This window comes from Ammodytes marinus (assembly GCF_949987685.1).
Source record: "Ammodytes marinus genome assembly, chromosome: 24".
Taxonomy (NCBI): Eukaryota; Metazoa; Chordata; class Actinopteri; order Uranoscopiformes; family Ammodytidae; genus Ammodytes; species Ammodytes marinus.
The window spans coordinates 12,674,619-12,702,138 of NC_137228.1; the positions used below are offsets into that span (position 1 = coordinate 12,674,619).

Sequence of the window (27,520 nt, forward strand, 5' to 3'; positions counted from 1 at the left end):
TTATCATGATTATAATGGGTTGTTTGCTGTTGCCTTAGAATAAAAATAAAAAAACAATTAAGAACAGCAGTGTCACGTATGGTCAGCAATTATAAATGATTCATATCACCAATCATTTGTTGACTGAGTTTAGGCAGACGGAATCGAGAGACATTGGACTCATAATATAATTTACTATCATCACAAATCACTTTGGCACAGATTGAGCAGCTGATGAAGTCAGCAGGTTGCATCCACACCAGGCGGTGATTCCCCCCCAACCTACTGTTTGGGCCTCCGTCCGGATGATTGATTGGAACTCAAGGGGTCTGATTCGTAAAGCGCCAGAGGTGTCTGTCTATCTCCTTTGGCAGATAATCAGGGATAGTCTTACCGCTGCCAGACAGTGTCCAGAGCACGGGCCATATTTCTAGAGTTACAGGCTGGCTTTGAGGTCATTCTCACCTTCCCTGCCAGGGCTGAGAGGCAGAGCAGAGTAGACGGGGACTGTAAGTGGATGTATTCCCGGGGGTAGGCAGGCTGAAGCTAGCCCCCAAACCTCTGATTAGGTCTCAGTTCTACATTTTGCCCATTAATGGTGTAACGGATAGAGGGCACAGAAATTGACCCCTGTTTACACTCAAAGGTAGCTTAGGCTGGAGCCAGAGGCAGAGACTGAGCAGACCACAATGACCTCTCCATCCAGTATTGAACTCGACGTTATGAAGCAGTTGAGAGGACAGGCTTGTTAATGTGGGTTTTAAACTTTAATGGAATTTTGTAGGGTTATGTGTGTACAAATTAGCTCATTTCTAGGTAGTGGTACTGGTGATGTCCATTAATATACAGTTTAATGTGTTTTTACAATGTCTTTGTCAAATTCAAATTACTGCTCTGCCTCTGAATAAGCTGTCAATTACATGTTTTCTTTGCATACACTGGCAGCTATACCAGTATGTCTTTAGCCATCATACCCTTGTGCACCTTCTATGCCTGAGCAGAATGTGTTTTGCTTACTGCATGATGTTAAGTTACAACAAATAGATAAATTAGCCACGTGGGGATAACGCTACATCCCCTTCCACAGTTTATGTCTGTAAACAGTTCTCTAGACACTTGACTGTGAGAAACACAACACAAATTGCATATGTCTTTAAACTAGCGCCAGAGGGTTAGGTTTAGGTCCTTTAATGTCAATTTTTTTTTGGTTCATCTGAAGATGTATGTGGGATCGACTCAGTGGTACATGCATACTTTTTAATGGCTTGATCCACGTGATCAGCCCCAAAAACATGAAACAACACTCTGCCTTTATAAATAATACCCAAGCCCTTACAGCGCACAGCAGAGAGAACTGGCGAAAACAAATGCTCATTTGCATATTGCTTGAAGCCGAGCCAAACACACAACAAGCCTTCCATTATGTAACAAGGGAGAGTTCATTTGTGCCAAGTGCACATAGCTACAGTAGGTAGGTTGAATAATTAAGACCGGATCTTTTATTTAGAAACAGATTGGCTGCAACACGTTATTCCAGATCTGTCACTCTGCCAGCCGACCGACTCCCTGTAGGCTTCCTAGCAGGCAGAGGGGTAAAGTATCCACACAGGCTGAGTGCTGTTGGAGTGGCACAGAGTTACCATCTTGTTTGTATCATCAGAATTGATCATAAACTGCATGATTGTAGAACAGAGTTTAATCAAGGACAGATTGAGATAAATAAGCACACGTGTATTTTATTAATCACATATGTTCATTCATACCTTTCTTTTGGCCATTTCTGTGGGAAATCTGAAATGAAATGAAACAAGCATTTGAAACACCTGATGAATAATACAAGACATTCCCTTTGGCTGTCCTTTGGTTTCTGATTGATTTCAAAGGCTATCCCATATCAAAGGCTGAAAGCGTTTGACTATCCCCATCACCCGGTGGGAAGAAGTTTCTAATAACCAATTCAATTATTAGCACTCAAGCCTTTTCTTGTGCGACACATCATCCTTCTGGTCCACTGAGTCCTCTCCTCTTGAAGGTGACCAGGGCAGATATTAGACCACACACATACAGGGGTTGATGCCAAAGTAGTCATGTACTTCACCTCTCTCTCTCTCTCTCTCTCTCTCTCTCTCTCTCTCTCTCTCTCTCTCTCTCTCTCTCTCTCTCTCTCTCTCTCTCTCTCTCTCTCTCTCTCTCTCTCTCTCTCTCTCTCTCTCTCTCTCTCTCTCTCTCTCTCTCTCTCTCTCTCTCTCTGTCTTTGCATTGCCCTCCTTGGAGCTACAGTAATCATCAGTGAAAGCCCATGGCCTGCAAACTGCTGCCTATTGAAGTGTCAGATAGAATAGAAGTATCCTCTGCCTGCACCTATAATTACCTGCAGGTCATTGAGACTATTATCCGAAATGGTCCATGACGCTACTGTAATACTGATGTTCAAAGCTATCGGGGTATATATGGTAACTGCAATAACAGAGATAATGAGAGTGACATCCAGGTTGGCTGGAATGGAATTATACCTCTGTCCTCTATGCAAAACACTTTCAGGATTTTTTCGCATGGTTCACTTTTTCCAGGTGCTTTTTGAGGACAGTTCATGCAGATTTTGTTTTCGTTGTTGTTAAGTTGCTAAGTTATGCATAACTTATCAGATATTTCTGTCCCACAAGTGATAAAAGCCATGACTTTAAAGCAGTGTGCTCTTGCAAGGCTTATATGAAAATAAATTTTATGCGTAGTTAAGTTTAAATCATTTATTACAGGGCGCCCCGGTGACTCATCGGTGCAGCATGTACCATTAAGGCAAAAGTCCTTGTCGCAGCCAAGACCCATGATCAACTCCAGTCTGGGCCGTTTACCGCATGGCTAACCCCCCTCTCTCTCTCCCCATTTCAACTCTATGCTCAAAACTATCCAATAAAAGTTAATAACATCAAAATATATCTTTTAAAAAAAAATTACAGTGAATACATATATTTATTAGTAAGTCAATCAGTTTTTTCATCCTTCAAACTCCTAAAAAAAAATATTTTGTGCAGTGGGAAGTTCATTCCTCAATGAATCTGATCATGCTTGGTTCCCTTAGGTAGGGTCAGGAAGTAATGTTGAACTGCATTAAGATTGTATAATATGTATGTACTGTACATGCTCAGGGCTGAAGTTCAACTGCTACAGCTACATTACTCACATATTAATAAAATGTCACAATGCAATTCCACATACAGTAGCTACTAACACGCACAACACTTTAAAAAAAAATGCTAATGCATGTTGTCTTATACATGTTATTGAATTTAGCCTATTTACTTCAACCGTGAGGCAAATTTAATATTCTTCTGTTGCCCATCATTCTATTTTATCTTAATGGAAAATGTATGCAGAAATGCTGCAAAATGGAGAATATTGCTTTGTTTACAACACCAACATTGCACCTTCAAGGGTACTTCATTGATATAGTATTGCACTTTCACAAAGTTAGGGGACAACTGAAGTAGAAGAGACTTGAGTTATTATCGCTTATGGTTCACAAAACTCTGGTTCCTACATTCCCCCATAATGCAACAAATCAGCAAGGTGCCTCTTAAAGATAGGAATCTGCAGCAAACGCCAGTGATTTACATTTTTGTGTCAAATGAATCACTGGCTTTGGCTGAAAGCAGAACAGATAGCTAACAGTACTAAAACCACCGTGATAAAATGTCATTGGAGTAAGGTGGTAAATCCTCCATCTCCCCCTGTAGGTCCTCTCCCTGGGTGCGGACGTGCTGCCCGAGTACAAGCTCCAGACGCCACGCATGGACAAATGGACCATACTTCACTACAGTCCCTTCAAAGCCGTGTGGGACTGGCTGATCCTGCTGCTGGTCATCTACACGGCCATTTTCACGCCCTACTCTGCCGCCTTCCTCCTCAACGACATCGAGGAGCAGAGGAGGCGGGAGTGCGGCTACTCCTGCTCTCCCCTCAACGTGGTGGACCTGATGGTGGACATCATGTTCATAGTGGACATCCTCATCAACTTCCGCACCACATACGTCAACATCAACGAGGAAGTGGTCAGCCACCCGGCCAGGATCGCCATCCACTACTTCAAAGGCTGGTTCCTCATAGACATGGTGGCCGCCATCCCCTTTGACCTGCTCATCTTTGGCTCAGGATCGGATGAGGTGAGAGGGGGGTGGGAGGGCCTTCAGTTAATAACCCTGCGTTTCAAATCTCACACTCCTTATTTTTACTATACTACTTACTACAGCTGACCATACAAAGTACATAGTTTGCATTCATTAGGCATACAATTGGGACCTATTTGAGATAACATTGTTGTTTTCACTCGGAAGCTCAGTCGAAGTAACAGCAGTGGATGTGGGTCAGAATCGCCCAAAAAAACATGCTGATTACCAAAATAAAAACTGGCTATGGTAGGTTATCCAGGTATTTTTAAGCACACTTCATTTCACCACATATATTGGTACGTCCTAAATATTTTTCCGTGGTACTTAATAGCAGGCAATTATTGGTATTGGAACACAGCATAAGCCTTATCAAAGAGGCAGAATTGTGGATAGTCCCTCCCTTGTCATTCCTATGTGATGACGTGGGGCCACAGCTCCAGCACCAGTCATATTTCACTATAGCTCTCTGGAAATGCTTAGACTACAAAAGCAATCTGACGCTCTGTTTTCATCAAAGTCACACTTGAAGGCCCCAGGCGATCCAAACCGGTTAAAAGGGTCTCACCCTCCCTAACCACTCTGCCTTTGTGAAAATATTTTGTTTGTGTGACTAGGGGAGGAGGGGACTGCGTCGGAAGTTATCTGATGCTCAGAGAGAGCAGTTTATACAGTGCGATGACATCACATGACACAAATCTCAGCACAAGCCCACACTGGAAGGCTTACCTTTGTACTTAACTTAAAACCTTCTGTATTTATTTCATTTCAGAATATTGAATATTATACATACATTATTATACAAGTTAATTTCCAATTTAACTTGATGCAATTCTGACATCTACTGTACTGTCTCCTCTTGCTTTAGTTTTAAAATGATAGAAGATCTAAAGCATGCAGAGAAGACACACAATAGACATAAATGTGTTGTCAGTCCGTTACTTTTGCCCTTTGCAGAGTCATTATTTACACATTAGGTGTGAGTCCCTGTGAGGTGGTCTGTGGCTAGAGGCTGGCAGAGAGTGGCAGGTGTTTAAAACAGAGCAGACAGGTGAGCGATGCCGCGGCACCATGTATATCCTTCTCATACAGCTAGATGACTGCTGCAGCGACAGAATGTGTGTTCCCGTAGCACACTGTGACAGGTAGAGTAGAACCACAATATGATTTATTTTAAGCACCTCCAATCACCACCAGCAACTGAAAATAACACATCCATGTACAGTTTTAGCACTTGTTTCTAAGGTGTGTTATTTTAGCTCCTCGTGCAGAGACGAGGACTATTTTTAGACCTAATCTCGTGGACCTTTGTTGCTTGGAAACCATCGCTGACATTATGTTAAGATTTCATTCTAAACATGGCAGAATGAAATCTCTATTGAAATAATTTTCTCATTATTATTCTCAGTCAGTGTAGTATTTCATCTTAGCAGGCTGGCAAATAAAAAGAAATTATGTGGTACACAATTTACTTGGGGGTCATTAAGCTCTTCCGTCATTTTCATATTAACGTCCTGTTGTGATCACAGCAGATTATTCGCCTATGATGTCCACATTCACATGTACGTGTGTAAGTGCTCATTGGGAAAATGTGCTCTAAACCAGAATTATTATTATTAATAAAATACCATTCTCCTTTAGTATAGGGAAGAGTAGATTTATCTACATAAACAACTGCAACAATAGCTCTGAACATTGCCAAGACTTAGGGTATGGGTGATTTAACATTACTATAAGTAGATTCTTTGGTTTAGTAGTTCTAAACAGTCACACTAAATTAACATGGACGTTAAGAGTCTATGGTGTCAGGATTTAACTATTGTCAAAAAAGCAGTTCCACAAAGTTGATCAAGTCAATGATTATGGATTGGATGGATTAGGCCGGTGTCCTTTATGCTCACAAATATGAAATGGAACCTTCCGAGCTCAAAGTTAATCAAATGCACAAAAGCTCTTCCATGCATATATATGTTTATGCAAATTGAAGAGGCTTTATTCAAATAAATCCCAAGCCCTCCTCCTCCTCAGCTTGTAAAATGTGCATTGTGTTTGCCTTTGGTTAACTCCTATTGTGCTGCAAAAACCTGCAGCAGCTACTGTGCTAAACAAAGAAAAAAGAGTAGGCAGGTTCATTGTAACAAGCAGCCCCCACAGTCTCACTTTTGCCCTGCTGGAATTGTGCACACATTTAGAATAGACACAGAGTTGTATATTCTGTCTACAGTATATATGTTTTTTTTTTTCAGAAAATAAAAGTTAACCTTTGTCAATTGAGTGATTGAGTATGATGGTCTGGTAGGACCAGGCTAGCAAATGGGCTGTTTGGTTAGAAATATGGTTAAAGCTGTAGCAATCAATATTTTGATATTAAAAACAGATTACATGACTGTGCATAAAAGATGTCACTCACAGAGAATTATCACCAACTCTGCAGTTCTCCTTAAGCTCTACGGGGCATTTGAGCAGCTCTCAGCTTATTGCTTTAGTTATGGTCTGTAAATTTACAGTACTTCAATGTGTTGGTTCAGTCTTGCAACTCTCAGTTTTCAGGGAAAAAGGTTCTTTAAAAAACTAGCTGGCGATAACAGTGGAGCCAAAGAACCAGATATTCTCCTCAATAATTAGTACAGACCAGAAAGAGTGAATATTAGACACATTCATCCTGGGTCCACTAACAAAACTCCAAATATAACCCAAATATCTGTGTCTGCTGTGTATACAAGCAACTGTCCTGTTTCTTTGGAGAATCAAAGTCATGAAATGATGGGAAACCACTTTATAAGTCATGTTATATGATAACACCGTTAATATTTTATAGTATATATACAGTACAGTATGTTGTGTCAATGTCCACATAAACAAAAGGTTAAATACTGTATAACCTGGGCTGACTCTTGGTGTTTTAAAGTGGCCGGGCGAGCCTGGAGAGCATCGGTGGCAGATGGCCAGAGGGATATTCAGAGGATATGTTTTGTACAGCTGGTTGCTAATGGGAGCTTTAGCTTCACTCCTCAATCCCCAACGCCTACGATTTAGTGTAAGCCCAGATTTTAATCAACATTACACTGTGTGTACAGCACAGAGTGTGTAATCTGTTAGCTGCACAGGTTCCTCCGACAGCAGCACTACACCTACCACAGTGCACACTCACAGGCAACAATCACAGGATCATTTAGTGCTCGTCTGTTTCTATATATGATTCATTCACTGTCCACTTAGTTGTCAGTGAGAGGGCCTGCTGGCAAAATGTACCGCAGTGAATGATGTGGTTGATTTAGGGGTGAGATTGGGTGGATGGAGGCTCTTTAATGGACCTATCAGAAGCAGCTACTGCACCCTTTTTCACCATGATGAAGATGGACTCTGCCTCGTAAATCATATTCTTTAAAAAAAAATGCTTTTAACACGTGAATAACCCACACAATAGCACTCTCACCTGTACAAGAGGCCTAAATAAGCAGGTGTAGACGTGAGGCAGCGGAGGTTGTGGGCAATGATTTCCCCAAGGATATTAGAAGAATTGTAAGGCGCAAAAGGGGAGTGGTATCACCTATTAGCGTTTTCTAAGTGTCACTTAATGTGTTTACATATTGCGTGACACTAATACATCAGGACTTGTGTCGTGGCATCATATGCTGCTCCCCCCTCTCTTTAACTCCCCTCCCAAAGTCTGTGTTAATTTAGTCTGGCTAAAAAAAATCGACGGAAGGATTTTGGTGCTTTGAATTAAACAGAACAGAAGCGGGTCTGTGTGTGTGTGAATGTGGTAGCGTGCGTGTGTATGCATTTTGAGGCGCTGTGTAGTTGCTGTTTTCTTTCTTTAACCAAGGTTCCAAGCTGCTGATATCGATGTGTTTTAAGAGCTAATTTAGTCATCGATGTTTGCAGTTACTCAAAAGTGCTTTATCATCAGCCAAACAGATGAATCAACAAACTCTCCATGTCTCGCATACGCTCATTTGTATGCCAGTGTTCCTCTAAAGGCCAGTTCCATACTGTCTTAGTCAGTGCAGTTGTGCTAACCCTGAGGGAGGCTGAGACCTTGAAAGATCAGTTTACAGCAGCAGGATTGACCCACTGTCTGCTCTGTGAGTCTAGTATGCGTGGGGCTGTGAATATGATAAAGCATTACTAATCTACATGTTTCTGAATCTCTAATCCTCATGACCCTGACCCCTTATCCCTTGATACTGAAGAAGACAAACAACTTGTTTGCTTGTTTGCTCTTTTTGTTAGTGTCCAGTGACATACTGTAGTCGAGATGATCCAGATTTTTCTGCTGCTGCTCCCAAAATCAAATCAGAAACCCCTGCTATGATTTGGATTTGTGCCTTGTGGTGGCACTATAAAGATTACATTTTCAAGTTGAATTGACAACTGCTAACTTAAGATGTGTTTGAAAAGTTTTCACTATTTCAATTGTATGACACAAACATTTATTTTAAAATGGACCTATCATACTTTTCGACTTTTATGACCTATAAACGTTGTTATAATGATTTATAGTCATGTTTAACCATACTAGCGTATCAAATAATTACGTACATGCATTTAGACGTATTCCCTGCTGACCGTCTGGGGTGGCTGTGCAGAGCGCTAAACACTAGGGCAGCCGGTCGAGAAATCACGTGTTCAAATCGGTTCAGAATTTCCTGATAATTTTGTCGTCACGATGAGCGGATGTTTCCATGTATGGTAATGCTGCAACATGCCCCCACCTTCCTGCTCAAGTCTGCCACGCGCCTCGCGCCACTGAAAGTGTTCCGGAAGGAAGGTAACCAATCACAACGGAGTGGGGTTTGCAGGAGGGGGGGGGGAGGGAGCGGAGAAGCACAAAGCTGAGTGTTGAGAGAGACTGCAGTGCACGCTCAGATAAGAGGAAGAGTTTCCTGAAAATCTACATGGTTTTTTGTGATGTGATTCGTGTCAGGTTGCTCTATAGCAGTTTTTAACAAGAAATTAAGACCAGAAAAGTAGTATAATAGGAGATCTTTAATGAAAACAGTTGTGTTTCTTTACAGAAAAGATTTAACAATAACAATAATATTATAATATTATTAAAATTTAACCATTGTTTCAAAAAGAAGTGTGTCTAGTTGAACCCTCTCATCACATTTCAGATGTCTTGAGTTTTATGCAGTTCCACCGAAGACATCTTTTCCCTCCAAACTTTACACAAAGTTTAATTTAAATAATTGTTCGTGGACCAAAGAGGACAAATCATCCAATATTTGAGTTAATTTCCTCACATTAATCATCACACAAACCTTCAGATTTATCTTGTGACCCTTCTAAGGGTCCCGACCCCTAGATTGAATACCACTGGACTTGGACTAGTCTTAAAATACTACTGACACATTGATGCATCAGTATTAACAATCTTATAAAGGGTGACATTTTACCACTAAATCCGTAACTACACAAAAAAGAATGATTAATTATAAGTTAACAAAATAAATTCTACCTTTTATGACATTAAGCTGGCAGCAGTGCAAAAAAAGTTGGATGAATAGTCTGGGTGTAAGAAAGGAGTTGGAAATTTGGAGATTTTTTCCTTCAACTAAATCCTATTTTCTTGTTTGCCACCCTAGACCACCACTCTGATTGGTCTGCTGAAGACGGCCCGCCTCCTACGGTTGGTAAGAGTGGCCCGTAAGCTGGACCGATACTCAGAGTACGGTGCCGCCGTCCTTATGCTTCTCATGTGCATCTTTGCCCTCATCGCCCATTGGTTGGCTTGTATCTGGTACGCCATTGGCAACGTGGAGAAACCCTACCTGGAGCATAAGATTGGCTGGCTGGACAACCTGGGGGTGTCAATAGGTATTATTCTCTGTTCTATTTTCAAAATTCAACTTTAACAACTAAAAATACTCAAAGTAAGGGTTTGTTTTGATTGCAAACACAAATGTTGTCTTTTCTGCATGTGCTATGTTATTGTAGGAAAAAAATACAACTACAGTGACCCCAACTCAGGCCCCTCCATCAAAGATAAGTACGTCACGGCGCTCTACTTCACCTTCAGCAGTCTGACCAGTGTGGGCTTTGGGAACGTCTCCCCCAACACCAACTCAGAGAAGATCTTTTCCATCTGTGTCATGCTCATTGGATGTGAGTGCTAGCTCACACATACACAGTATTTTAATCCTGTTATTACTGAAACCCTCTGTAATTATGTTTGTTTGAGATTGTATGAGTACTTCATATGTTTTAACTTTTTATACTGTTACTGGTTCAACTCAATTGGGATTTTATGCATTCCCAGTGCATGAAAACTCATATATTAACAGTGAGGTTTTTTCGTTAAGGCAATGCTGACACACTAAGTCTTGTGGCAGCAGGACCATTGGTTAGTTAGAATGAAACAGAAGAAGAAGTATGTGCCCTGTATGTCGCTGCCATGGCACAACCCTCACCTGTATGTCTTCTCTCCCAGCTCTTATGTATGCCAGCATCTTTGGCAACGTGTCGGCCATTATCCAGAGGTTGTATTCTAGTACGGCCAGGTATCACCTCCAAATGCTACGGGTCAAAGAGTTCATCCGCTTCCACCAGATTCCCAACCCACTGAGGCAGAGGCTGGAGGAATACTTCCAACACGCCTGGACCTACACCAACGGCATCGACATGAACATGGTACGAGATGGAGTATGTGCGTATTTATAAGTGTGGGTTTTTTCCACAAAATATAACTTTAAAGTTGGCTGTTGCTTTCCTCTGTAGTTCTTTCCAATATAATTTTTGTGAGTTTGATGTTTTGAACCAGTTTCACCTATTCTCCCAGCGCATAAATGCTCTTACCACAGCAATCTCGCTATGTCTTTGGCATAGTGTAACGTTTTCATCACGATTTTACTGTGCAGTCACACAGTAACTCTGGCTTTCCTCGTCACAATGCTGTTCATGGTACTTATATAAGTTTGTCTTTTCCATGTCTGCCTCATGTCAAATGGAATGATCCCACCACTCTGGTAAGAGCAGGAGGTACATGTGTGAACACAACAAATGCTGATATGAATGGTCCTCAGTGGTAGATCTTCATCTAGCTGTCTAGTCGTAGTGTTGTTGGACTTTAGCTTTCCGTAGTTTTAATATGCAATTGTTTAATCATTGTCCCAAACATGCATGTTATTGTAGGATATATTCCCTCAGTGTCTTATCTGTCACAAAGCTTGATGTACATACTTGTACACACATAACCATACTGCTAACAGTTGCTGTGATGCTGTATCATAGATGGATTCACAGTATGTATGCATGCCTGTAACTACAGAAGGCTAAAAACATAACAATGAAAGTTTATCGCAGGGAAGCTTAAGCATCCGTTACTGGTAGACTTGCACGTGGCCTGCCTCAAGGTCCCCTTTTGCATGAAATCTGTGTATTCAAACACAATCCCATGAAATATATCTGGTACTAGAGACGGAGTGAATCATGCCTGTGAGTGGGCACAGCCTCCCCGGCTGCCGCCAGGTTTCCCTCTCACTGTGGGAGGCTTGGCTGTAGCTTGGTGGTGGCACCTGCGCTTGCCAAATGTTGTTCAGTCTTTCCTTTCCAAATCTACCCATCAGTTCTTGTTCCGTGCAACAAAAAGCCAGTCAGAGCCAGAAAAATCAGTTGAGACTCCATCCTTTTTTGTTGTTGCTGTGCTTGTGTTATATTTAATGTGTAAACGACAAAGATTAGAAATGTGTTTTTGTTGTTTAAACTGTCCCTGGTGTGTCCTTGAAGCCCTTTTCCCCGCCTCCCAGTGTCTGTTATGGTGTTAATGTTTGGAAATGTGGTCCTTTACAGTCAGTTCACGTTGTTAATGTGTTTGAAAAACCTCACAACAAATGTAAAATTCATAGAAAATGTAAAAATGTATGCTAAAATGACCTTTTTAAATATTTTTCATTGTATTTTCAACAGTCTCCCGGGCTTACTCGGATGGGTAGGAATGCTTGACCAATCACGGTTGGGTCAAGTTTGAGCATTTGTAATATTTATTTATACTAACTAGCAAATAGTGATTCAGATTAATAAGGAATTTTTCAGTAAATTGACATTCCTTGAGACAATTTTGAATATCGTTTCTGCTTCTTGGTTGTACAACATTATGTTTCAGAAGTGGATTACATAAAGGCAATGAAACCTTCAAATGCACCAAATGATCACAGAGAGAAGACATATTTAACATGTGTTTTGAGTTTGTGCTGTCATTTATCTGCAGCTTCTTGGTCTCTAAATGTTCTGTCATGTCTCTCATGTCAATCTGCTGTAAGTCTAACCAGCTCAATGTAGCTCTCTGTAGAAATCCATTCCAGGCGATGTCTACTGCAGGGTAGAATAGATTTTGAGAGGAAGGAAAGAACACAAGTGGCAATTGTACAAAATGTATCTGGAAATCCAGTCAATTTGAGCAGCACCTTCACCCCAAATGGAAACCCAACACATACAAATCACTACACAACAAAGCCATGGCACCTTTTGAGAATGCTACTCCCACATCACACCTGACCAGCGTGTCTGCTTTGACCCGTGTTTCACACTCAGGTCCTAAAGGGTTTCCCAGAGTGCCTGCAGGCAGACATCTGCCTCCACCTCAACAAGAGCCTCCTGCAGGACTGTAAGGCGTTTCGTGGAGCCACCAAAGGCTGCCTCCGGGCCCTGGCCATGAGGTTCAAGACCACCCACGCACCCCCTGGGGACACCTTAGTCCACAGCGGAGATGTGCTCACTGCGCTCTACTTTGTCTCCCGCGGCTCCATCGAAATCCTTAAAGATGATGTTGTAGTGGCCATCCTGGGTGGGTCTACTGCACGCCTCAAGCATGTTTATCTGTCATTCAGTAGTTTATAGATTGGTATGCCCTTTATCAACATTGAGTTAGTGTTACGTGTTTTTAACTGACTGTGACGTTTGTCAACCTCTTTTAAAGATCAGAACAGATCACAGAAAGCTTGTCTTCCCTTACACAAGTTTGGTAATTGCTTTACCGAACTCCTGAAAGCTTAGACAGTCTACACACATTCTGATTACTGCACACAAAAACTTTTCAGAAGACATCAATAACCTTGTCTGGCTGCAGGATATCAGATCTTAGGATGCAAGGATTATCAGTACTGAGGCTGATGAAAGTGTTGTCTTACTCACCATGACAACGCATGGTGTAAAAGCGTTGTAGTGTAGAAACGTATTGAAGTTAGTTCAGCACTCCCCTACACAGAACATTTGAAGATTTCAAATGAGAGTCAAAAAGCCATCACCGTATAGAAAGTCAAGTCTGTGGTTGAGCTCAAGAGCACGTCTAATAGTCCTGTCATTCCAGCCTGGTTGGCTTTGCCTCCGTTATTGTAGACGCGGGTGGGCCGGCTAAATGAAGCTGGCTCCGTTGGGCTGTGATAGAGCCGTGTTGGCAGCTGAGGTCCCTACTGGCTATGTTGTAATAACTTACTTCAAAGAACATTGTGATTGCTGCCGCCTCACAGTCGTGCCTCAGCTGAAGGCACAGGGACAGAGAAGAGTGGGGGAGGACACATGGTGGGACGAGAGTACCAGAGGATCTGTGTCGATGCGTGATTGCTTTCAAATCCAGATGGATGACAATGGAAGTGCAGAGGGATGGGGCGCTGTGGGCGGGGGAGAAAGAGAAGACAGGCCATGGAAGAGCAGAGTAAAAGAAGGGAGGAAGATTGATGAATCTGGGAAAGAAATGAAGTGACGGACGCAGAAAGGAAGTTAGGAAAGTTTGGTGTGGTTGTCAGTGTGGTTTGATCCTGTGCTTGATGACAGGAGCCAGTGAGCCGCGTGCTATTATCATCAGCATCCAAATGTAATCACAGTAAATTTCCTCTGCTCTGTGTCTCTCTCCCTCCTCTTCTCTCCTCTGGTCCCAGCAGCTGGCAGGTGCTGGGACGCGTTTGGGGCGGAAGGGGCGGCCACTTTGCATACAAAGTCAATGTACAGACGCGAATAGACGCAAATTATTCTCGCGCGGCGCGAATGATGCGTTTGGCACTGCACGAACACGTGAAATTTGCGCTAGATGTAAATATCCATCTCACACAAATTTTTCGCGAGAGGTCCTGCGGTGGTCATCACGCGGTTCACGCGGCACTATGCAAATTTTCGCGTTTGGTGTGGACGCAGCATAAGCCTCCTATGCATTGCTTTCTCTTTTAACAACATGTTTTATTGCAGTCAATAAGGTTTACCCATATATAGTAAATAATATGGATGTAGCATCCGGGCTGACCTCAGTTATTCACACGGCATCCAATAATCCTGGTTTGTGCGCATCGCCATTTTGTGAGGGGGAGGGAGATAGCTGACGTATACCTCCAAGGCAAAGTGAGGGACAACGGGCGGAGAGCTGTCACTCAAGAGATCGTGCCAATACATTTGAACCTCCAAAAGAATAAAAACTAGCGTGGTCCAAAAAAATTCACCCCCCTCAGTGTTGTCATGGAGATATGACCTGAACATACAGACTAAAATGGTTTCGTGGACCAGGCTGTAAATAGGTTTAATAAGACTTTGAAAACGGCCTGTCTAACAAGTGAGTCAAAGAGAAACTGCTCGGTCTTTGCACCACCCCCCAGTGGCACTTCTGGTTACTACAGTTGTGGTCACTTCCTTATTGGATGCCGGTAAAAATCGCTGAGGTTGGGGCTTGGGTTTACCTAGAACCAATGACACCTTAGGGTCACCATGAGCATGGAGGTTGAAGTTGTATGGAGGTTGAAGTTGTAGGTTAAACACAACTCAGCACAATTTTCTGCTAGAGCATGAGAACTCCTGATTACTCCATTTCACCCTATTGTGCGGATACACCAGTGTCATATGGTCATGTTTTACACTACAAAGCACTACAGTGGAAATGCTTATATTTACAGTAATTTCACAATGTTAAGTAGCTGGAAATATTGAAAATGGCTCAATTTACATTGCTGACAAATGTTCACACCAGCAAGATAAACACAGCAGGGGAATTTTCATTATTAATAAGACCTGAGTTGATTCCTGTGCAGGGCCATTCATTATGGAAGCCCAAAGTGGTCAATATTAAATAGATACAAAAAAACTGTAGATAAGCATTGAATTAGTTGTGTAAAATATATAAATCATTAATTTTCATCATAACTGAAATTTATTTTTATTTTTATTTCATTTAACAAATTGATTTTTGAATGCCAATGAATGGACTTAAGCAGGAGCTAATTGTATATATTTGGTCACAGTTATAGAGCTTGCCAGTTTAACAGAGGCAGGGTATGGCAATTATTAATTACCGTAGGTCATATTGAACACTTTGGGACTCCATACACTACTCCACTCATGCATGATAGTTATTGCTAGTAGGTCATTACCCACTAAACTGAGACAGGAACGTTTGGCCTGTGTGACTTGGCATTGTGTAAATCCTTTTTTTAGATGACAATGATGCCCTTTAGCCTCTTTAACATTCTGCCAGGTGGCCTGGCTGCTTGTAGGTCTACACATACTGTACTACATGTTTGTCAAACCACTTGTTTGTTCTCCCAGCAACTGAATGAGGTAATATCCACTAAAGTTGTCTCTTCCTCTTCTGTGGATGTTCTTTAAGAAGCCAAGAATAGATGGAGGAGAAAAGCTTAAGTTCCCAATCAGCTAACAGGAGTCAGTTCCTTCTATTTGATTGCTTGCCTCTCATCCTCCTCCTCCACTCGCCTCGTTCTTTCCGTAGGTAAGAACGACATTTTCGGAGAGATGATCCACCTGTACGCCAAGCCGGGCAAATCCTGCGCTGACGTGCGGGCGTTGAGCTACTGCGACCTCCACACCATTCAGAGGGAGGAGATCCAGGAAGTGTTGGACATGTATCCAGAGTTCAACGACTACTTCCTCACAAACCTGGAGCTGACCTTTGACCTCCGCGATGAAAACTCCAAGGTAAAACCATCAATCCATCACTGACTATGACTATCAAGAAAGCAGTGACACGGAATAAAGGCTCAATCATGTCAAATCAATCAGAGTAATTCTGCTTTACTGTAAAGAAAGAAAAAGCTCCAGGAAGAGACCATTAAGTTGAGTTAAAAAATCCATTCCTTGTACCAAATCTCTGCCATTCCCACTTCCTTCAGATGAATGGGCTTTTTTATTAATTCCCTTTAGTGCTTCAATTCATCCATGGTTCTGGGAATGAAACCATGCGGGCTGATTGAGACATTTGCTGGAAGACAAGCGTGAGAGACAGACAGTATTGGTCGCACTAAGGGTACGGTGGACAGAAGACATGACGTAGGCTGTAATTATGATGAATTGAGTGCAGCTGAACGATTTGTAAGGCCTGTAGCATTACGTGAACCAGGATCCACATTAGTTAGTTTTATTTATGTTAAAAGAGAGCGGGAAGTGCACTTTGTGTTGGCCTTTTGTTATTTATTCAGAGAATTGGAAAGAAGAGAGGGAGACAGAGGAGAGCAGACACATGAGAGGGTTCTGGGATGATTACATCTAAAAACAAGAGATACATGGTGTTGCAACAAGACAGCATGTGGTTCATGTTCCTTACTTAAGGAACTTCTAGGTTTAAATGGACAAAGTGGGGCATCTGTTAGTTGCAGGCTTTAAGGATTTGATCTAAGACAAGAAGATGTGACTGTGGCTCTGCCTTTTGTTCATATACTTGTGCATCAGTAATGTGTGATTATATTTGACATGGTTCAACCTGATGAAAAATTATCCATCTACAGAATCAAACAACTGATTCCAACATGGATGACATCCAGTGTTCAAGACGAGCGTCCTACAGAAGGAAATCCTCTACAGGTCAGCGTGAGACATAACACTACTACTGCTGTGCTTATTATTCACAAAACCATGTTTAGATTTGAATTAAAACCCCCACACACTGTTCTTGTTCAATGTTTTTCAAAGACGTGTTTTCAACTAGTTTTTTCAGCCGGCTAACGTCTCAGTCCCTTTGCAGCTTCTTTCGAGAAACAAATACAGGCTCCACCCATGTCCACACGTACACTGGTATTTTTGTCACGGTATCTATTTCTGTGTGGTTTGGTCCGCAAACATTACATTGCAGTACATTCTTGACAGTAGCAAAAAATAAAAAGTAGTTTTGTAGGAAATTTCTTATGATCGCTTCAAACCAAGGATATTTGCATCTTAACTTTGTTGCACGTTGTAAATGGTCATATCATGACTGAGCAAATAATTATGACTTCAAAAAATTTGCTTCGTAATGCATCTCAAGAATAAAACTTGAACAACTAAAGTCTGAAAAGAGGCTTTGACACATATGATTAAAGCCACTACGAGTAACATGGCACGTTGGCGTCCCCTTTGGACAAAAGCGGTAGTATTTTTACGACGCCCGCTGTCGCAAAGCTGTTTTCTAGCTCGTGCCAGGGGCGCGAGTGTGAACTGAGAAGGGAGCAATATAGTGCATGTCCGTGTGTTGAAAGTGTGAGGACTCTTTTCGGCTCCGTGAGAGTGGTTTTGACACTGCATCAACTAATGCCAGTCACTGCCACACACACCTGATTGCAATGAGTTGATGCAGCAGTGTCACCTAACTACTCTCTCTCTCTCACGGAGCTGAAAGATTACGTGTCCGACTCCTCACAGAAAGCGAATGAACGAGAGACGGCAGTTAGTATGGATCACGATGAGGTAATGTGTTTATGTTGTTGTAAATAATGACTATTTCAGATAATGGTTATCTGATGATGGTGAAGCAAAGCAAACTTTGTGTTAGTACCAACCGCTCATTCATTTAGGAGTAAACACTGCAGTCTAGTTTCGCTCTCGTGAAATTGTATACACGTTGCTTGGCAACGCCCTGGTCCCTCCCGTAGCCTATATCACTCTCCCTTTTAGCTTTTCTTCATTGCATTTTTTCTTTGATGGTTCAGCCCCGTTATCAGTCATTAAGACGACAAATAACTGTCTCAAACAAAGCTCCCGCTCCCCTTCCCTCATCTGGAGGGATAGGGTTCTCAATTCACGTTGCTGCGCCACACTGAAATCTGCGACCAATACGGATATGTGACCATAGAGCCTGCACGAGCGAACCGAAAATCGGACTGGGTGTGCGACCAGACCAAAAGCAGTAATAAAAACTATTTAAAAACGTCTTTCTTTGCACTGATGGTCTCGTTTGCTGTTAAAGGTAATTTATGATTATCAGAGGAAACATGAGGCTGTTTAAAAGATATTTAAATGTTACTCGTAGCCGCTTTAATGAGCTCCAGTTATGTGACTTCTCCCTAATAAACAAACATAATAAAAAGTTCTAACCGACCCGTCTGATGTGTGTAGAAGGGTATGGGCTAACAGCCTGGTGCCTTTAGATGTCATTTAATGAATGTAAACATGGTGGATGGCTGTGTATAATAGCACTGCACATTCTGATACCTTCTGGATGCTGCAGGGATTTAATGAACTGCTTTTCATACAGCATAAAGCGGCACCAAAATAAACACTTCTCCCTTTGTACTGCTTCATTTGAATGCGCTTGTTTACGCCTCTTTTTCCACCTGTGCACCGTGCACTCTATTAGTAAAACCCTAATTGTCCTCAATGAAAATTATGAAATAAAAGCTAAGCAAAAATAAATTATGACAAATAAAAAAAATTGGTACTTCAGGTAATGCACATTTTTTTTTACTATGTCTTGACATTTTGTAGGTTTGCCATCAATGTAAAATAAATGAATAGATTAATCAAACGGGAAAATAACCATAACTTGTATCCCTGGTTTGTCTACTTATTATGTGATCGATTACTCCTGGCCTCAATCAGAAAATAAGGAATTTCTGTGAATGGTATACAGTATTTTACCCAGTCAAAGGGTTTGCATTAGCATCGTTCGACTTTGAGCCGTCTTGCTCAGACCTGCGCAACTATGACGCGCGTCTTGCTGAGCGCACAACAAAAATGCTGCAAAAATGCTGTGCGCTCAGCATGCCGAGCGTCATAATTGCGCAGGTCTTAGCAAGACGGTGACATCTCAAACGAGGCTATTGCTTCTTGTGCTTTGATGACTTTAAACAGATACTTTAAGTTTAAGCATTTTATTAAATGTTTTAAACTAAAGAAAACTGTGCCTTCCATTACTCAGACCTGCTACAGAAGATCTGTATAATGTTTAAAGATGCAAAAGATAATTTATTTTTAATTATTGGCATACGTCTAGCTTCGGTCTTACTAATTATCCTTCTGACACACAATTAGTGTGATGGTTCACAATCCTTTGTCAATTGCTAAGAGACACTCCCCCCAACATGGACTCGTTGACCTACACCTGTGTAGGTAAGACTGGGTGGAGCAGAGTTGATAAAAGACCTTCCTTTGTGAGGCTTCAGACGCTAAAGGGCAGATTATGGAGTGACATGTTTGTTTTATTGTGGGTTCAGTCTCCCAGATTGCATATGTGATATAATTTCAAGATTCTCTCCCCCACCCTAAAAAAACTACACATTAAACCTCCAGGCAGATTTTGTTGGCCTTTTACTATGCAATGAATACTGTGGTCACCTACCAGAACAGACACCATCTTTGCTCTGTCAGTAGATTAAAGAGCCAGATACGGTGATGCCTTTTTGGCAATGTTTGAGTTACATAAGGAAGCTTCTGTGATGTCAAGTGTCCACTAACATCCCAGAGCTGTAATCATTCACACTTGATTTTTAACCTTTTAAGGTTTGCTAGCATGAATAGGGATGTTTCATAAAGCAAGAATACCAATAACACCAGGCTTACCTTAGTGAATCAGGCTGTTGAAGGTTTAAATAAGTCTGACAACGTGGACACACTGTTTCTTTGAACGGCCCTCTTTACTGTTACGGTACAAATTTACCATCAATTTTAGACATGGGTTACATTTAGTTTGTATTAGAAATCTGAGCTCATATCTTTTTCAGTATATTTTTATAGTATAGTATGCTCATTACTCACAGCTGTTTATTGCAGTGTTTATTTTATGTTTTTATAAGGCTTTTCAACGATAGAATTATCCCATTAAACCCTGATTTACTCAGCCCCCTTTCTAAATGTCCCCCAGTACCTAGCCCTTTCTGGTTCTTGAGATCCGTTACTGTACAGCAGCTTACAAAATGACAGTATGCAGTTTGTGTGAGCGAGAGCGACCCGCACCATGGGAACAGTTAGAATTTCATTTCTAACAGCCCGGAGACTTGGGACTCGGAGCCTCAACACAGCAGCACTCGGCTGTTTGGCTTCCATGCAGGCAAATCTAATTGGTTACCATGGTTATAGGTCGTATGAACATGGTATCACAATCTCCCAATATAACATAAGTGAGCAGAGAGAATGTACCTACTACCTAGCAGTCCATTTCACAGTCAGGCGTATCCTGTCTCCATCCATCAGGTGTAAAGCTGTACTAATGAACAGAACCTTTACTTGTGACTGTCGATCATATTTGACACGTAAACACACATTTAGAGAGACTGTCAGTTGACATGATCCATCTGAGGTAGTTCAAAAGATAAAAGGCTCACTGCTTAACATTGTTTGTCCTGGGTTCAACCCCCAAAGCAAAGCACTTCCTACCTCTCGTTAGAGATAATGAGACAACCCCGACTTCCCCAGAGGAAGTAGAATAAGTTGGCGTTTCCCCACCAGATTTCCTCATTGTCATTTCTCCCTGTAGTCTCCCACAACAAGGGGCCAGCGGCCGCCTACTGCAACGCCAAGCCAGGGAGACACATGTACACCTCGCCAGCCACAGAGGAGAGGAGAGAGTCTGCTGAAGAGGGAGAGGACGAGGAAGAGGAGGAGGAGGAAGAGGAAGGCAGGGAGGAGGAGGAGGAGCAGAGGCCTCTGTGTTCTGGTGTGCTGGGTTACCCGGTGGTTAGGGACCACAGCCTGGGCCTCGCGCTCAGCAGTGCTCCAGACACACAAGTGGGAGACAACACGCAGAGCCAGACGTATAAAGGTGACAACATAAACCTCCACCTCGTTTGTTCCTACATTAGTTTTCCTTCTCAGTCTTTTATTTAGTAATGAGCCTTTTCATCCCCCTGTCATTCAAATGAATAATACCCTGACACTTGTTTAAACTGACTTAAAAATTATTTTCCTGAAAAACTGCAATATCGTCCTCTAAAGTTTCCCTTCAGAATGGTAATTTGGCTCAGAAGTTAATTTACAAAAGCTCCCCAAAAATCCTTAAGCCCCCGAGGAGGAAAGTCACACCTATTAAAAATCCAAACAAGGATTATGTATCATTATGGTGCAACCTAAAACCCACTCTGTAGAAAGCATAAGAGGATTATATACCCAGTAGCTGGTCCAGGGTCACCTCTTTAGATCGTAGGTCATGTCCAAATAAAGATTTACAGGAAACATCAGATAATAGGAGATAAGATGACTTTACGCTATCTGGTGGGTTGGCTCACATTTCTATCTGTAGAGGAAATGTGAGAGATAAAAGCAATTGTGGTTTTTAATTATTTCCTTCAGCTAGCGTGACAATTAGACGCGGCGCTGTGACACGGCTCAGTCATCCAGACAAAACAAGCGATTTATGAAATCCTCCTGTGGATCCCAGTGCAGCTTCCAACACAAAGCAGCTGCACTGGGCCTCTCACCGTCTGCCTGCTGCAGCATGCTGGGCAAACACACCAGCTCGCCGTGTCCCTGGCTTGACCTCATGTGACCTCCTACTGTACTGGTGTCTTAAGCCCCCTTAAAAGCCTCCAGTGGGAACAAAGCTCCTGCAGATACTCACAGTGACACAACGTTAACCTTTACTGCAGGACTTCCCTGTATTTGAGCTTCCAGGTTTAAGTCTATGCTGAGATGGGCAAACTGTGGCGGTGTGTTGATCGGATAGTTATTAGGGGTGGGAATCTCTTAGCACCTCACGATTCGATTCCGATTCAGAGGTCAATGATTTGATTCAAAATCGATTCTCGATTCGGAATCGTGATGCATCAGAGAATCGATTATTTTTCCCACCCCTAATAGTTATATCCCATAACTCAGCTGTTGCCGCCCTTAAGAGGATTTCTGCCAGAATAGACAGCAGAGTGATATTGATTCCTACAATCCGGCCTGTGATAACAACATACAGAACTGTCAATTAAATCTCCAGCCATCACTTATAGAAAGCCAAAAGAAGAAGTAGAAAAATCCCTTTGAGGGACTGATTGGCTGGGGTCAGATGTGTGTAGATGTTCCCATTCAGGAGGCAGTAAGCCAATCACAGCTTAGTAAAGCTAAATGATGAGAGGGCACAACACAGGAAAGATGCTTCCCCAGAGGCGCCATTCTAATAATACAGATCATTTACCCTGTGTGTGTGTTTGTGTTGACATGTGCCTCTCCCTCCAGAGCTCCACTCAGACGAGTGGCTGCGTCAGCGTCCCGTTGGGGGTGCGGAGGAGCCGGCCCGCTGTCAGGGGGAGTGTGACAGCGACACAGACCTGACCTACGGAGAGGTGGAGCAACGGCTGGACCTGCTGCAGCAGCACCTCAACAGGTGTGGAGGGGAACCACACACAACCAGGCACTAGGGAGGAGTTGTTCCAGCGGAAACACTGAACACTCCTCCTTAAAAGTTACAAATGTTTTGCCTATAAGCATGATATTTTCTTCTTATGATCTGTGGCCTCATATATTAGATAAGATGAGATTCACTTTATTGTCATTACAAAGTGGACTGAGAACAATGCAACAAAATGTAGGCGGGTGAGTGCATATGCAGTTATAATGTATATGTGCAGTGTTTACAACATCTATATAAACAGCAGTTAAATACAACAGTTATATATATATTAATATGTAACAGAAAAGTGTCAGTAGTGCAAACATAGTGGGAGTGAGCAGTAGGGACTAGGCAGTAGCAGTATTATATATGGTGGTATACATCTTTTTAAATGTGAAGTCAATGTTAGAGTGTGTTGCCAGTTGTTGGGGAGTCCGTCATCATATGCTAAATAGGCTACAAGTTCAAAATGAATAAAATATGGAGGTGTAGATCCTATTATAAGCTTTTTATTTTTTATTTATTTATTTTTATTTTTTTCATTCATCGTTTTAAAGCTTGCAATACAAACCCCCGCGACTCTGCCTGTAATTGGCTGAACACTCTTATGGAGACATTTGCGAGCAGACCGGAGCTGCTGTGTGTTAATGCACAGAGCGGGCCATGTGATCAGCTGTGTGATCCAGGGCTATTGCTGATACAGATTCGGAGGAGGCAGACAGCGGCAGGCTATTTATATCAGCCAGCCACGGGATGCAGACACATTGTAAAGACTGTTGACGTCAGCATCTCAGGTCAGAATGGATGGTGAAGTTAGAGATGTGTTTTAAGTATGCATGAAAGGGAGGAAATTCTCCTTTACTGCTTGAAAAATTGACAAATAGGTTCCTTCACACTGGTCTACCATCAAACCAGTGACTCTTGGTCTGAGGCAGCAGACATGGCCGCTGCACCACCAGGTTTCATTTTACAGAAACAGCCTGCAGCCAAAGTCTTTATTTGCACTTATTGTCCTCTTAACCTCCTAGGACCTGGCGTCCACCTGTGTGGACATCAACTTTTTGGGCTGTCTAGACCACAATGCAAAATGTTGCTCTAAAAAGGGCCTGGGGTCCACATACAAGGACATTATACTGCCACTTAGTGGTGGCAGAAGAGTATAATACATTATACTTTAGATTCAAGATGGCCGACAACACACCCAAAAGTTCATCACACCCAAAATGGAAAATCCTGATCCAAACTTCGACCAAGAAAAAAATCTAATCAAATTTCATGGCTGATTCTTGTTCAGAATATGTATAAAAGTGTTCAATGTTTGTTATGGAAGTAAAACATTTACAAAAGCTAGTAATTGTAACAATTTACCATGCTGCTAAAAATGATGTACACATATGTGGACGGGAGGACTTCATTCTGTTAGTTTTATTGAAAAATCCTTGTATGTGGACAGCGGGACTTAGTTCTGTGGAACATTTTTATATGTTTTCAATCAATCAATCAATCAATAACCTTTCACTTTTCACTCAAGAGACACTTAGGTTGCCCTCATTTACAGTTACAATGAGTACATTTCAGTAAATTTCAACCCCAGTGCCAGTTTTCCGGCTCCTTACCCAAGGGCCGGGGCCAGGGCCAAGGCCAGGTTTCCGGCTACCAGGGCCAGGTTTCCGGCTACCAACCGAATGGCCAAGGCCAAGTCTCTGACTACCAACCCAAGGGCCTTGGCCAAGGCCAGTTTTCCAGCTATGATCCCCAGGGCCAAGGCCAGGATTCTGGCTACCAGGGCCGTGTTTCCGGATACTAACCCAAGGCCCAAGGCCTGGTCTCTGGCTACCAACCGAAGGCCCAGGGCCAAGGCCAGTTATCTGGCTACCATCCCTAATGCCAAGGCCAGGACTCTTGCTACCAGGGCCATGTTTCCAGCTAACAACCCAAGGACCAAGGCCAGGATTCTGGCTACAAACCCAAGTGCCTGGGCTAAGGCCAGTTTTCTGGCTACTATCCCCAGGGCCAAGACCAGGCTGCTGGCTACCAGGGCCAGGTTTCCAGCTACCAACCCAAGGGCCAGGGCCAAGGCCAGGTTTCCAGCTACCAACCCAAGGGCCAAGGCCAGGTTTCCGGCTACCAACCCAAGGGCCAAGGCCAGGTTTCCGGCTACCAGGGCCATGTTTTCAGCTACCAAGGCCAGGATTCTGGCTACCAAGGCCAGGATTCTGGCTACCAACCCAAGGGCCAAGGCTAGGATTCTGGCTACAAACCCAAGGGCCAAGGCTAGGTCTCTGATTACCAACCCAAGGGCCAGGGCTATGGCCAGTTTTCCGGCTACCATCCTTAGGGGCCAAGGACAGGATTCTGGCTATCCGGGCCAGGTTCGGGCTACCAACCCAAGGGCCAAGACCATGGATTCTGGCTACAAACCCAAGGGCCAAGGCCAGATAGCCAGCTATCAACCCAAGGGCCAAAGCTATGGATTCTGGCTACCCGGGCCAATTTTCCGGCTACCATCCTTAGGGCCAAAGCCAGGATTCTGGCTTCCAGGGTCAGGTTTCTGGCTACCAATCCAAGAGCCAAGGCCAGGATTCTGGCTACAAACCCAAGGGCCAAGGCCAGATTGCCAACTACCAACCCAAGGGCCAAAGCCAGGTCTTTGACTACCATCCCCAGGGCCAAGGCCAGGATTCTGGCTACAATTCAGGATATACGTCTTCCTGCAACTGTTAGCAGCCTTTCTAATGAGCCATATTGCTGAAAGGGGCACAATTGTTGTTTCTCATTTTGTTTTTGCACTCAGGAAAAATGCTGCTGTGTTCAGGCACCAAAAAATGAGTTTTGTTCATGATTACTCAATTCTGACTTTATTGTGTTTTATCTTGATTTAAAACTGTGGTCCTCATATGTGGACATCATTTTTCTCAGAAACTACATCATGTAAAAAGATAATTCTTGGTTTGTATACTCATTAGGTCCCAATCAGCCCAAATAGCAAAGAGAAATAAAAAATGCATGCCCTGGAAGAGCTCGGGTCCTAGGAGGTTAAGAGCCAGACGGGCTCCTGGCAAAGTGACAAGCAGGTATTCCCCTACTACACTGGAAAGTTCCTGCATCGCTCTACTCTCTGTGCCTCCTCTTTTTTTTTGCTGATGGGACTAAAATGTGTGTGTGTGTGTGTGTGTGTGTGTGTGTGTGTGTGTGTGTGTGTGTGTGTGTGTGTGTGTGTGTGTGTGTGTGTGTGTGTGTGTGTGTGTGTGTGTGTGTGTGTGTGTGTGTGTGTGTGTGTGTGTGTGTGTGTGTGTGTGTGTGTGTGTGTGTGTGTGTGTGTGTGTGTGTGTGTGTGTGTGTGTGTGTGTGTGTGTGTGTGTGTGTGTGTGTGTGTGTGTGTGGAAGAGAGGTGATTCACCATCTCAGACTCCCCATGTCGTGATGTAACTTGCTGCATACAATGTAATGACACACAGTGCAGTATTCTGCTAAAGACATTTTCCAGCTAATTTTAAAATCATTCTTCCATTCATAAGTTTACCTCTATGGCAACTTTATTATCTTATTGAAGATCTTCCAGCATCACATGTTCCAACATCACAAATTTAAAATCCTATTGAAAAACCTCAGTTGTGGAACCAAGTAAATTAAAGTCCAATAAAAAAGCCACAACCTTAAAATGCTGCTTATACCCCATGGATCGGTATTAACAACATGGCATATAGATATAATATATAATAATACTCTGAATCAGAGGTGGAATCACAGGAATCACTTTTCTGTAGGAACAGTACTTTTACTTTAGATACTGTGATATTTTACAGCCAGTCTACTTGTAATTAAGAATTTTTACACAAGTTTACAATGTGAGTTTATGTCACAATGCTTCCCCTTACCTAGTTGCTTTTCAGAAGCACTAAGACACTACACTAGTGCGTATAAAGCTTCTGCAGTTGTAAGGTTGCACCTCCCCCTAGTGCTTAGTGTTAGTATTGACCACCACTCCACCTAACCTTCAGACAATATAAGGGGGTAAACAAGTTGACTATGTCTCAACAGAGTAAATATATTTCCTGACTTTTTCCTATCAGGGCATTCAAGCCTTTCATCACTAATATATAAATCTATCCTCTGTTGGTGCTGTTTGCTTTCTGTTCCAGGGGAAAGAAGTGTGAAAGATAATATCCATCATCATATTAATTATAGGGCTGACAGTGGACCAGCGTTGGTGTTGAGATGAAATTATTGATCTTTGTGGTGAAATAGGTCACTTCAGGATGGAGACAAATGGAGCACAACACAGGTTATAATGTACACACTACAGAACAGTCACAAAAGAACAGACATTTGTCTTGGTCTTTTTGCATCCATGTCTGTGTATTGATGCACAATGCTCATTTACATATCCCATGTAGTAAGAATTGCGCATCAGCAGCTCACCACCTGTTTGTCATCAGGATTTAAATCAGTATTGATTAGGAACACTGAACACCTTCTCAGTCAACTCTCAGGACCCATTTATCTACATAAATGATGACCACAGAACATTCTTAACCACTAACTATAATCATTATATAACCTTCTTCCATGTTTGGTTCTCTGTCCGTCGGTCAGACTGGAGTCCCAGATGACGTCAGACATCCAAGCCATCCTGCACCTCCTCCAGAGGCAGATCACATCGGGCCCGCCCGCCTACAGCACGGTCACCTCCAGCCCAGAGTACCAGAGAGCAGCCATCATGGTGCAGCCTCTGTCTGCTATCCAGACAGAGCTCACCCTCGCTCCTGCTCCACCCAGACCACAGGTACACCACACACTCCAGCTTTAAATCACTGGTTTACATTTCACTTTGTCTCATTGTAATAATTAGAGCAGGTTATATATCATGCAGGCTGTAGTT

At 42.6% G+C, this 27,520-nt stretch overlaps 1 protein-coding gene across 1 annotated transcript in view; it reads left to right on the plus strand.

Moving 5' to 3' along the window:
- Nucleotides 1-27,520, plus strand: part of LOC307269708 (voltage-gated inwardly rectifying potassium channel KCNH7-like) — a gene marked incomplete at both ends in the record, with an annotated part of 56,704 nt that overhangs the window by 28,886 nt on the left and 298 nt on the right. Inside the window, 10 exons of the mRNA XM_080052716.1 lie at nt 3,714-4,139; nt 9,734-9,965; nt 10,086-10,253; nt 10,579-10,778; nt 12,678-12,930; nt 15,850-16,043; nt 16,862-16,937; nt 20,800-21,084; nt 22,485-22,632; nt 27,235-27,424. Coding sequence (XP_079908842.1) covers nt 3,714-4,139; nt 9,734-9,965; nt 10,086-10,253; nt 10,579-10,778; nt 12,678-12,930; nt 15,850-16,043; nt 16,862-16,937; nt 20,800-21,084; nt 22,485-22,632; nt 27,235-27,424 — 2,172 coding nt within the window. The remainder of the gene's footprint in view (nt 1-3,713; nt 4,140-9,733; nt 9,966-10,085; nt 10,254-10,578; nt 10,779-12,677; nt 12,931-15,849; nt 16,044-16,861; nt 16,938-20,799; nt 21,085-22,484; nt 22,633-27,234; nt 27,425-27,520) is intronic.